Raw genomic sequence first — 13,820 nt, forward strand, 5'->3', positions numbered from 1 at the left:
ATTTTTTCCAATTTTTTTTCGTTTTCAAATTCCATGTCCGAATATTGCATTAACAAATATTTTCTTTTTGGGAAGCAGACAGTACAAAAAATGGCCAATAATTGCACATTCTTCAAATCATCAATCGATGATGATGTGATTGTTCTGAAACTTTTTGTTCTTTGTTCCAGCATTTTAAGAAATTCTTGTCAAGATTTTTTTCTTTTTTTTCAAGAAAAAAAATGGAACAAAGAAACCGATAATGTTGTCAATGATGTATTGGCCGCCACCATCAAGAAATGGTAGTGAAAACAAATGCCTTGAAATGCCCAAAAGCATTTGGGCATTAGAAGATTGCAGCCACACACACACACACACACACATACGAAGAAAAACCGGCACTGAAATTTTCAACGAACCGGAAAAAATGGAAAGAAAAGTTTCGAATAACACAAAAAACCGAAAACATTCAAATTGTTGAAAAACGACGACAACGACGAACAAAAAAAAACAAAGATATGTGCAAAATGCCCACCACCACCAGTGAATAAAAATAATTGTAACAGAATTCATGTCAATTCATTCATTTGGACTTTTTTTATTTTATATTTCGAGATCCATTTTTAGTGAAACTTTTATTCTCTCGCCATTTTTCGAAATACAAAATACTGGAATGAATCAAAAGTTTTATTTCATTTCATTTTTTTTTAAATCATAAAATTTTTTTTCAATTGAATTGTGTGTGTACTGTTTTCCACGTTGTTGTTGTTTTTGTTGTTGTTGTTGGTTTTTTTTTTGGTTTTTCATAAAAAGTTTGCAAACAAAAAAAATTGATGCAAGCAACTAAACCAAAAACCAGAATCGAGGGACAAGAATGAGAAAACTGAAAGAAGAAAATTGTCACACAATCAATGCATTATGCCACGGAATGTGTGTGTGTGTGTTTGTCATTATCATCATCATCATCGTCGACAAACATTAACATTAATAGCAGCATGAGAATCAAGAAAAATTAAATGGAAAGAACAGCAAATTTTTATTTTTCGGTCATAATGAATTCCGCACTTTATTCGTTTCTTTGGTCGAAAAAAATTTTTTAAAAATTTTAAAATGTAAATGTTGTAACTGTATTTGAAAGGCAAATTTTTTTTCCACACCTGAAAAGTGGAAAACAAAAATTGTCAACCACCAAATGTGTGACAAATCAAATATTATGGTTATTTTCATTTCGGCGGAAATTTGTAAAAAACAAAACAAAAATGAATTTTTGAATGTTAAATTTGATTGATGATAAACAATCAATCCAATCAATGGATTTGTGTGTGCCATTCATATCGATATGGAAATTATTCACTATCATTCGCGATGATGGTGAAAATGAATGAACAAAAATCTAGCGTTACAAATGTAAAAGTTTTCTATTTTCGACACGTTCACGTTTTTGTTCACTTTCACTTTAATTTCATTCTTTGTTGTTGCTAGAATTTGTATTGCTATTTTGCATATTTGCTTATTCGATGCTAAAATGAAAAACCCATACTGTTGTTTAATGTTTTCTGGTGAGAGAAAGAGAGAAAGAGAGAATGATAGAGAGTGAGTGAGAATTCTCATTTACATGGGCGTTATATTCGATTCGATTCGTAACTGTAATTCACTTAATTGATATTCATTAGTCAATTATTATTATTATTATTCGACGAGAATGGAATGAGAAAAGTTTTTCAGCACATGGTTTGAAACCCAGAAATACTTACGAAAAAAATTGACCGCCCACTTTTATTGTAAATCTAAATGGATGGTCCATGTGGTTGTGGTGGTGATAAAAAAAAATTAAATAGAAATGAATATAAATACTGAATAGTGGGTTGTTTTTTTCTCTTTCTCTTTTTTGCTCAAAAATCGAAATTCGAAAAAAAGAGAGTTAAAACAATGCAAATTGTGAATGTTACAAACATACAAAAATGAATCAATGATTTTCATTTAGATTTCTGCTCTGATGATGATGATGATGATCGACCAGTTTTTTTTTGTTGAGATGAAATCTGTTTTTTGTTGTTCAACCATGTTCCATGTGGATCACAAAAGGTCTGTTACAAAGAATTTTGTTATCTTTTTGGAAACTTTCTTTTCCTTTGATTTCACCTTATACCTAATCATCCATCACGGTCATATATGTTTTGATGATAAAAAACAACTCAATGTTATTGTTTTGCCTATCGATACAATCGTTATTATATTGTTATGCTCTATGAATGACTATGAATAAAAAAATTTCTTATTGAGAGAAACTCATCATGTTCATTATTATATTTTATATATATGATATATATGATTTCTATTCATATCATGTATACATCAAAACATGATAAATACACTCTTTTCCAATAGTATTTGGCCATCATCATTAATGATTCGAGATTTTTTTTAACTATTTACATGTTTATGTATGTATGTGGGTGGGTGTGAGAAAAATTTTCAACAAAAAAATTCTTCTTATTTTCCCTACAACACATCCCTTAAATATCGTGTATGTCTATCACCTTAAGGTCTTTTAATCTACAACTATGAACACACTTATAATAAAACAACCAAAATAGAGCCTTGTATGTATAATCTGTCTGTTTTGTTTTTTTTTTTTAGTTATTTCCAATAGGTTCCATAATCAATCAATGTGTCAAACGCGAAGACTTGTATTGGAGTTTGTGTATGTGTGTGTGTGTGTGTGTTTTTTTTCAGAATATATAAGTACAAGAACAAACAACAAACAACAACAACCAACAACCAGTAAAATAAAAAAAATAGGAAGTAAGACACGCACATGGCGCCCAGCAAAGAGAGAAAAATGCAAAGATTTTTCTGTTTTTTTTATATCGTTTTATTTCTATTTATTTTTGTTTTCTTTAAGGGAAAAAAGTTTTAGGATTTTTTCCCATGTTTCTGTTCTGTTGTTCAAGCATTGATGAACGTAAAAAACAAAAAGCAACAAAAATCAAATCAACAAATGTAGTGTGTGTGTGTGTGTGTGTAAAACATTGGCCAAGGATAAAATATCGACGACGAATATAAAAAAAACCGCCCGGAAGATTGTAAATCTCATTTCGAAACGATTTATTTATTTCGATCGTCGTGGTCGATGTTTTGTTGTTGAGCAGTTTTTTTTTTGGTTGTTTGTTTTTTATTGGAAAAAGAAAATAAATAAATTCGACCGTTTCAAGTACTGAATAAAATATTGCAAGATATTTAGGTTTTTTTTTGTTGGTTTTTGATTTCGTTTCATTCTTCACATTTGTACACAGTGACAATTTGTAATATGAAAAAGGAAAAAAGAATTATTGAACGAAAATTATCCAACAAATTAACTTGGGTCGATTTTCTTCTGATAAAATTGATGAAAATTTTGTCAAATGATGACAAAAAAGGGTTCAAATTTTTTTCAATGATGCTAGATGAAGTTTTTTTTTCGTTGTTTTGATTTTCAACCAAAATGACAAAATGCAAATATAATTTGTCTTAATTTAGATCAAGCACATTTTCTTTCAAGTATCACATGCATCATTATTCGTCATTGTCAGTGACGACGACGACGACGACAACAACAACAACATCAAAATAAGCCTAATCTTTTTAAGTGAACATCTATCTATTGTTGTTGTTGATGTGATGATTCGATTATTGTCATTCGTTCCTCTCTCGCTTTATGTGTGTGTTTCATTCAAATTTTTTCTATTGAATTAAACGTAATAGATTGGTAGAAAAAAAGATGTACATACTCTTTTCTGTTTGTTTTTTGAAAAATTCCTTTGAAACAACAAACATGAACGATGGTGTCGGCTCTTTTCTGTCCTGTCCGAAAGGATGTTCCAAACTGAAACGTTTTTTTCTTTGAATGTTGATCAATTCATGATTGATTTTTGTTTGTTTGTTCAAAATATTTTTCCAAAATTTATTACATCAAGTTGTTCGATGACAACGAAAAAATGATCAATTTTAATTGTTTCAAATTCTTATCACAAAAGAAGATCAATTTTTTTGTCTTTGAATTACAAAACATGATAATGATACACAGGAGAGAAAAATTAATTAATTAATTAATTGAATTGATTACGATGCAAGAAAACAGAAACATAGAAAAAACGAGATAACTATGACAATTGGTAAAAGTGAATTGGTGTATTTTTTCATTTATCAAATCACGGTAAATCGTTGTTGTCGTTTTGTGACAATGTAAATGTATTAATGAATGCTGAATTCGGTTCGAATTGGTGCGATGAATGAATTGGTGATAAAACAAACAAAAACCAAAACCAAAAAAACAAAAAAAAACCGAAAAATCGATCAATCTTGAAACAGAATGAAAAAAAGTTTATTGTCGATTCTTTCTTTGTGTGTGTGTGTGCGAGTGAGTGTGTTTGTGGACAATGGAAACAGACCAAAAAACATTTGTTCAATTCTAAATGTTTACTATTTATGTGATAATTATGTGTGTGATTGAATTTAATGCAAAAATTTCATGTTTAACGCATCAAAATGATTGACGAATTGTTCAGATTGCAAACACACACAAAGATTGAATGAAATTTTTTGTTCAATAACAAAAATAATGGTGAAATGCAAATGACCATGTCACATACACATGAATAAAATTTGTCATTTATTTTTATTCAAAACCAAAAGATAATTCATAATCGATTTAGAATTGATTGATGAATCAAAAGAAGAAAAAGAATTAATAGAACCACCACCATTACCACCAATTGTGTAATCATCTAATGATTGATCGATCGATTGAAGAATAATGGCCAAAAAATGAATGAAAGACGAATATAAAATAAATGAATAAATAGCCCAATTGATAAGTGTTGATGATACGAATTGATGACAGACAAACAAACAAACAAACAAAAACAAAACAAATTCTAATTGGAACAAAGCATGTGCGTTTTTGATGATGATGATGATGATGGTGCTACATCCTCATCGATGGATGCCAACCAGATAACTGGCTGCCGGTTTAGTGGTTTACTATTTGCGAAAAGAGAGAATATTCTTGATTCTCAATTTTTTCTAATGGAACCATATACACACACACACACAGACACATATAACATATCCTACTACTCTTTCTCTTTCTCTCTCTCTCACACACACACACATTTGTCTAAGGTCTGTCTGTTCCAACAACATTTATGTTATTATCATCATCATCATCATCATCGTTGTGTAGTTAGTGTATGAGCAAAACATCCATATAACAATAACAACAAAAAACGCTGCAACTCAAACTGCAGTAGCCAACATTTATTTTCTGATGGTATTTTGGCGTCGTCTCCATAGAGAAATTTCTATTCATTCAATCATTGAAATTCTGTTTGGTCTTTTTTTCTTAAAAAAAAGTTTTTCTGCATCATTAAATGGGCATCTGATCAACAGAAAAAATTACCTGATTTGAAAAATTTTTTTCACTACTGAATTCATAGCTACAAATTTTGTTTTTCTAAAACTGTAAGAAACCGTGTGTATGTGTGGAAAAGAAAAAACTTTTTTCCCTTCAAAAAAAAATTATCATGTGTGTAAATAATACAAAAAAAAAAACAAAAATCTATTACAAATCTGCTAGATAGATAGATTCTAAATGGAATGATAAAGACCTTAAAACACAAACACATGCGGAATAAAATTGAATAAAAATCATTTCGATGACCACAACAAACAAACAAACGAAATAACCAAATTCCAAGCCCATAAATATTACATCATCATCTAGCAATGAAGATTTTGCTGTTACTAGTTGGTTATTATTATTGGTCATCATTATTGTAATATTATGGTGATCAAGAAAAGAAAAAAAAATTTTCTTTCAATTCTCATGATCATGATCATGATCATGATCATCATCATAAAAACAGTGTTGATAGTGGTAGAATCATATAAATTCCAATAATAATCATAATAATATATGCTATATGGTATATATCCACATTTTTCTATATATTTTGATTATTGTCAATATTTATAAATCGAAATATTATAATGACAGTTTTTCTCTTTTTGGACTGTCTATTTCTTTCTTTTTTTTTGTTTCGCTCTTTCTTTTTTGTCTCGTTTGGTTATTATCTAGAATGGTCTTTTGCTATCATTTTTACAATGTGACCACAACAAACAAACAAACGAAAACAAGATGGACATATAAAAAATAATACATGTGTGCATGTGTCCGTGTGGGTGTGTTGAATAGTAATAGGAGAAGAACGAAAAAATTCAAATATGTCTATATATTTATTGCCAAAAAAAAACTTAGATCATCATATAACCTAATAAATGGTTGCGAATACGAATTTTTTCGGATAAAAATGCTATTTAGAAAGAAAAAGAGATGAATAGAAGCAAAATATATGTGGAAATAAAAAGAGAAAGAAAGTGAGAGAGAATAACAAAAGAAAAGAAGTGAAAAAAACTTTAGGCAAATTGATGATCGAACATACATACATAACTCTGAAACATACACACACACAAAACAACAACAATTGAATCGATGTCCACGATGCTGATGATGATGGAGCCCAAAAGAATTGCTTGAAGCTTCTCCTCGTCATCATCATACGCATCAATGGCTTCCAGGCTTTGACTTTACATTATACGTGTATGTGTGTGTTTAGTTCCGTCAGTATTCTAAAACGAAAATCGTTTGATCATTACCCCAATCAACCCCCGCGCGAATAAAAAAAAACGGTATTCCATTGCATTATTGTGTATGTGAATATGGATGTTCCATTATCCTTTGAAAAAAGTATATGTGTATGGATGTGTTTTTTCCCAAGCATTCCCATTCACCAACAACAACAACAAAAAACCGATAAAAGTCAGTTAGTTATTCAAATGTAGGGCGGTGATGATAGTGATGATGGTTGGTGGTTGGTAGAGTAAAAAGCAGCAAATTATGGAAACAACATTTTTTATATTTTATTCCATTTTCTCTCTCTCTCTCTCTTTTTATTTATCTCTCTGTATCCACATCCAAATTGACTAACCGATGAATTGATTTTATCTTTTTCGTTTTGCTGGTGCCAGCGTTTGAGTGTGTGAATCAACAAACAAACAAACATTTTAGAGAGGAAAAAACGGAAAAAAATTCCTGTTCTATTGGCCTACATATATGATGTTCTCAAAATTCTTTGACATTTTATTTCCTGTTTGATCACAACAATGTTTTCATATGCAATAGCTAGCGATGGCCATAGAGCCCGAATATCTGACCGAATGTGAGAAAAAATTGATGAAGAAATGAAAAACTGTGAAGATAACAATTAGATTATTAATAATATTTCTACTTCTTTTTATTTTTGTTATTGGTTGGTTCAAATCATTTGTTTCTTCTTGTGTATTATTTGCTTGATACTCCAATTCATTGTATTGATTCTTGCTGTGTTCGGTATTTGGTTATCTCATTTTACTTTATTCTATTTATTATTCGATTTCATTTCTCTCTTGTTAGTTGAGAAATTTGAGTCATGAAAAATTGCTCAGTTTTCTCATTTTTTTCAGTGTTCAGACTTTTAGCAATTTTTTTCTCCTATCGTATCCGTTATATTTAAGCCAACAACAACAACGTTTTCAACGGTTTTTGATTCATTTCTGAAAGTAAAAAATGAAAAAAAAAATAAAGAACGTATCCAATTTTTATCAGAGACAGAACAATTACTACCAAAACGAACACATTTTTTATTTTAGCCATCCAAGTGTTAAGTGTTTTACTATTAATGGTTTTTCATTCGAATTCTATAAATTCATTCGCATTTTTTTGTTGTTGTTGTTGTTGTTGCTTTTAATATTTTTCGTTTACTCTCATGCTTTTTTTGCCCATTGGATAAAGACAAATCAGAGAATAAAAAGTGAGAAAAGAAAAGAAAAATTAATGTCTTTACACAGTGCACGCACGCAAAAATTCTTGATCTGGATTCTGCGGTTTCAACAATCTCGAATTCTATTTTTCATCAAAAAGTATTGTTGTCATGGAAAGCATCCGCAGTTTGTTCCACTAGATGGAAGTAGAAAAAAAACAATTTTCAAAATCCTACGATATACGAAATGCATGGAAATGCATTTTCTTCGCCACACATCATTGATGACCGATCGAAAAAAAACGATCGATTTATAACGGTGTGTTTGTGAGCCATTACAAAAAAACATTTTATTTTTTGGCTGCATCACCTCGCATTAAAGTTGACGCAAGTTTTTTTTTTGTTATTGTTGAATGATCAGATTGGCAATAAAAAGCCATTTCGATTTGAATGCATTTTCATTTGGTGCACAAGCAAAAGAATTTACTGTGTGTGTGTCTATACATTCAATCAATCAAATCTGTTGTTATTTGTCGATATGGAAAAAAACAACAGCAACGACAACGACATTGAAATGATTCAAATCAATCATTTTTCAAATTTCAATTTGATCGATTTGCTAGTATTTTTCAATATATCATCTCTAATATTCATTGATGTAAATTTTTCATCATCATCAAGAGAAAAATTCAAAATGGATTTTGTTTTTGAAAAATTGATGCCAGACAATTTTTTCATCATCATCATCGTTGTTGTTGGCCATGCAAACATTATTTGATGATTGATTTTTTTTTGCTTTTTTAGCGATGGTTGTTGCTTGATGTAGTTGTGATGAAAAATACATTTTTCTAAAATCAGACTGAAATAGCTAATTTATTTATTTATTTTGTTCCATATTTAAAAGACCAAAGACAAAAGTAAATCTTTTTTTCAAATTTTCAATGAGAAAAACAATATATTCTGTGTGCATGTGAATGAATTGAACTTAACAAATAGAAAAAACTTTTCGGATTCTTTTTAGATTTGATTTTTTTTTGTTGTTTCTCGTATTCGTACAGTAGTTTTCCGCACAAATGACACAATCGAGAGAGCGATCCACACATACGATGATCATGATGATGACAACAAGCTGGCGAAAAGGGCAGCTTAATCAATCATTTTTCTTTCCTATTCGTCGACTGTTACAGGATCGGTACAATATTTATGTAGTTTTATTTTTCATAATTTCTGGTTGTTTTGTTTGTTCATTTATCGACGACAACCACGAAGACGATGAGGAGAAATTTATGTTTGTTTCCGCTTTTATAAATTCACATCGGACACACACACACACACATGGGTTACTGATTTTCATCAGAATTTTGTTATGCATATATGATATATAGGGTTAATATTTACCGTACATGACCGTTTGATTTATTTATTCATCCATCCCAACCAATTATTGTTATTCATCTTAAAATCTATTCTAATTAATCTTTGGTTTTTTCATTTTTTTCCTGTTTGACCAGATTTCAAATTTGTGTTTTTTACTCTGAAAAAAATATCATTATTGGCCGAAAGTTTAGCGCGTGCAAGAATGTTTGTATGTGTGTGTGTTGGTTTTTGTGTCTATTGTCTTGGAAATGTGTTGAAAAAAACATGCGAAAAAGATAATAGATTATTTCAAACATACAGATATTCATGCATCGTGTTTAATTTTCGTTTTGCCGTAAAACCATCGTTTTTATCAATTTATTGATCCTCATTTATATTTAATATTTACTATAAAGCCTTTTTTCTTCCACAGCAATTTCCATTTTCAGATAATCGTCATTTATTTTCCGGTTCGACTCCAATTTGAAACAACACTTTTGATGGCATTATTTTATTGCACGGTCATCAGCCATGTGTCATTCTCATGATCATGATCATGATCATGATGATGATGAACGAAAAAATGGACAAATGAATTACCATCATAAATCGTTAATCGACCAACAACAACAATATGATGATGATGATGATGATGATTAAATCGATTTGATTCTTTTTCATTTCATTCATTGAATCCGTCAAAATCAGACAATAAAAATAAAACTTTTCTTCCAGACAGACGTATAGAATTTATTTTATTGATTCTAAATCAGAAAGTATATTGGTTCCTTGGTTCCAAAAAGACACTGATGATGATGTAGAAAATATGTTTTTTCGTCTTTGGACCATAATTCTGGTTTTAGCTATTTATGGATATCCGGATTTTTTTTTCATTGTCGATTCAAACTTCTTGATCTATATCGCTCTTTTATTATTTTGATTGATGTTCATCTCATTATCATCGATACATTCAATTGAGCCAATTGTTATTTTTTCGGTAATATTTCTCTTTCTCTCGTTTTTTTCAGATCGTAATTGGCCTGGCTATTTGAGTTTGTTAGTTGTATATCACTATATTCCATTGTTGTTGTTGTTGTTGTTTTTCTCGCTGAATAATAAAGGTTTTTTTTCATGCATGTGAATGTGATAATGTTGTTGATAATATCTGTATTTTGGATGATTGAATGATTGATTTATGTTTCTATTATTCATTTCTCGTCTATTTTTCGCTGATTTACTCGAAAAATTTCTAGTTGTTGGCTCTCGAAACAATACCGATTTCGGTTTCTCAAACATAATTTACATATGTATCATATTGTTATTGTTAAGACTAATGCAAGATTATGTCGTACCCACACACACACACACACACAATCAGAAAAAACAAAAGTTTTTGTTTTTTGTCTTTACAAAATTCGTTCATTGTGAACCCGAAATGCCAAGATAGCATTTATTTATTTATTGTTAATAGTCATAATTAATTATATGATATGATTATGGCAAAGATAGAAAGAGAATTTATTATGAAATTGGAATCATTTTTCATCATCATCATCATTTCAAAATATAACCCAAAGATTTCTAACACAGGCCTAATGTACTGAAATTGATGATTATGATGATGAGACATTTGGTTTTTTTTCGCCTGAAACACACACACACACACACACACACACAAATGGCTTCAGGGTTATAGTCATCGTAATCATTGAAGAAATAAATGAAAATCATCCATTTCTAGAGAATCAGAATTCTGTCCATCTTTTCGTTTCCTTTTCTTTAGATTTAAATCAACCCGGATGATGATGATGATGGGAAACAATAAATGGATTTGTAGAATGAATTCTCAATTCTGGTTATTTTTGCTGACCAAAGAAAAAACTGAGGGAGAGAGAAAAAATTGAATTTGTCTTCTACTAACCATATAGAATATAAGGGTAGAAAAATAACGATTTTTCTTTTCTTGTTTTTTTTCAATTTGTCGTCGTTCGTGGTCATTATATAACGATGATGATGAGGATTTTGAAATGATCGTTTCCTCATCATTAGCAGTAGTAGTGTGGTCCATTCAAATTCAAAGTGTATGAGTGAGTGAATGAATGAAGATCCCGATGCGGACAAGATTTCAGCAAAATTCTTGGATCGATAATTTCGGACAACAGCAACTGACTATATATCAATTTCATTTTTCAAATTAAATGCATAAAAATTTCAAAAAAAGGATTTCGGTGGTTAACTTTTTCGTTTTTTTGCAAAAAGATTTGCTCAGTGGTCAGTGATAATGATAGAAAAAAGATGTTTGCTTGACACACACACTCGCACACTGATGACATACAATTAAATGATTTATGTTTTTTTTTCTTTTGCGAAAATTTTTTTTGTTTGTTACATTCAATAACAAAAACGAAAGAATCATGTCAATTGCCCCAAAAAAACACAAGATCAAAAGATTTACAAAAAAAAAAAAAAAAACAATGATGATAAACGATGGCGAACTGCACACTAGTTGATGTTGTTTTTCAGTAGAAAACTTTATTTCTGACCACCAAACAAAAGATTGGTTTGAACTTTTTTCTTTTTTGATCTCTAAACCCAGAAGATCATGAAATCAGAATCATCTATCTACGAATGGATCCTACATACATTACGTAAGTAAAACTTTGTCGTTTCAAATGGTTAGATTTTCCAAAAAAAAACAAAAAAAGTTTCGACATTTTTCGACGCAATCGTTTTTTTGTGGTTATTGCAAATGCATAACATCATTATTATACAATGAAAAATTGTTTTTTTTTGTTGTTTCGATTTTTGTTTTATGATTCACAGTGTGGTCATCATCATCAATTCTAGTTTCGAAAAAAAAACTGAAAAATGTTTTTTTTTTGTTTTCAATTTCCAAATCTTCACGCTTGGCGGTCGATCGTGTTTTATTCGTTTTTTGCATTTCATCACAACCACCAGCACCACCGTTTCGAAAAACAGTCAGACTAGATCATCAGATACAAAAAAAAAATGAAATAAAATAAAATTTGTTTCCGGTTTTTTTCGCCATCATTTTTCTCATTACCGGTTTGAACTAGAACTAGAAAAAAAAAGATAACCCGACCACTAGAAAAGAAAAGAAAAACGAAAAAAATCAAGCTAAAACAACAAACAAAAAACCACCACCAGCAGACATACTATGATTGCAATTAATATTGATAACATCTTCATTCATTAATGAATTGAAACAAAACTAAGAGAAAAAACCATGATGCTGGTACAGAATCAAGAAGAAGAAGAAGAAGAAGAATAAAAATTTCCACTCACACAACCAACGACCAAAATCAATCCGGTTATCTCATTCAATTTGTTTTGTTTTGTGCACAAAATGAAAACAAAACAAAAAATTCAATTAACATCCAAGACAGCATCATTATTATTAATTCTTCTTGGAAGCAAAAATTTTTGTTTTTTACCAACAATTTTTTTTGAATTCGTTGCTTCTGCTGCTTTGATTTAATTTCAAACCATACCCTCTGCCACAACACAATTTTTTCCCAGAAAAAAATGATGATATCGCCATTTCTTTTTCATCTTATAATTTTTTCAGCAAAAAAAATCTGATAATCGACATGAATGAATAACACAGATAAGCAGAACCACTTAACAAGAATAAATGAATGTGGAAAAAAAATATTATAAACATCACCAATAACACGGACTAACTAACTTTGGTTTTTCGCTCGAATAAATTGAATCATGAAAAAGATTTTTACAGGAAAACTAATCATCATCACCAATGGAAAAATCTGAAGAAAATCTTTACGAAAGTTACAGAACACAACTTGAATCGGTTCCATAAGAAATTGTGTCATTTTCAAACTTGAAAGAAAAAGAAAACTAATCATCATCATCATCATTATGATGATGACGATGAGAATCTTCATAATCAGAACATCAAATATACACAGTCGGTCTTGAAAATGAAAATTTGTTTTTTCTTTTCGTTTTCAATTACATCCGCGTTTTTGTTTCATTCAAATCTACATTATTTTATTCATTTTTTTTCTGTTTGCCAAAGTTTTTTCTCTATTTTCTCTGTTTGTTTGTCAATTTTCGCTTTGTCATGAAGAATTCAAAAACAAACAAATGAAAAAGACAAAAGAAGAAAAAAAAAGAAAAATTTATACTTAAAAATTTGCCTCTGTATCCAGAACAAAAAAAAAACTTTTTCATCCAAATTTCACCTTATTTGCAGCATCAGAATCAAAATCGGAATTGTGAAGAGAAAAAAAATATTTTAATACCAACAACAATACGTGCAAGTCAAGCGTCAACAACAAAATAAATGTTCTGCACGAATACGGAATAGGGAATAAAAAATAATCAAACCCGGAATGAAGTGAAAAAAACTACTAATTCGATTCAAATTGTACGAATTTTTTTTTGTAAATTTAAATTTAAATCATTCTATGTGTGTGAGTGTGTGTGTGATTTTCATTTTGATGAACAACAACAACAACAACAACAGTAGCGGCAGAAAAAAAAACCGAAGAGTTGAAATGAAACGCCATGCATAAATAATTTCCATTTTCATTTTCTTTTTCACTTTTTGAACAATATTTATTTATTTTACTCTGTCTGGCCATTTCAATCAAAGATAAAATT

The 13,820-nt window shown here is 29.7% G+C and overlaps 2 protein-coding genes and 1 long non-coding RNA gene across 4 annotated transcripts in view; 1 reads left to right on the forward strand and 2 right to left on the reverse strand.

The window, feature by feature from the left end:
* The window catches only part of LOC124497366 (glutamate receptor ionotropic, kainate 2), a 28,285-nt gene extending 23,209 nt beyond the window's left edge, over positions 1 to 5,076 (reverse strand). For both annotated transcript variants that reach the window (XM_075731252.1, XM_075731251.1), the window contains exon 1: positions 3,750 to 5,076. In XM_075731252.1, the coding sequence (XP_075587367.1) occupies positions 3,750 to 3,795 (46 nt within the window). In that variant the 5' untranslated portion in view covers positions 3,796 to 5,076. The remainder of the gene's footprint in view (positions 1 to 3,749) is intronic.
* On the reverse strand, positions 1,219 to 2,020 carry LOC142597541 (uncharacterized). The gene is made up of 3 exons (XR_012832241.1): positions 1,937 to 2,020; positions 1,734 to 1,766; positions 1,219 to 1,535 (listed from the first exon to the last, which is right to left on the reverse strand). It is a non-coding gene; the product is annotated as an uncharacterized LOC142597541 (long non-coding RNA).
* The window catches only part of LOC124497375 (glutamate receptor ionotropic, kainate 2-like), a 36,891-nt gene continuing 24,926 nt past the window's right edge, over positions 1,856 to 13,820 (forward strand). Inside the window, exons 1-2 of the mRNA XM_075731253.1 lie at positions 1,856 to 2,064; positions 9,607 to 11,821. The gene's annotated coding sequence lies outside the window, so the exon portion shown is untranslated. The remainder of the gene's footprint in view (positions 2,065 to 9,606; positions 11,822 to 13,820) is intronic.

Source organism: Dermatophagoides farinae, chromosome 5 (genome assembly GCF_024713945.1).
Source record: "Dermatophagoides farinae isolate YC_2012a chromosome 5, ASM2471394v1, whole genome shotgun sequence".
NCBI lineage: Eukaryota > Metazoa > Arthropoda > Arachnida > Sarcoptiformes > Pyroglyphidae > Dermatophagoides > Dermatophagoides farinae.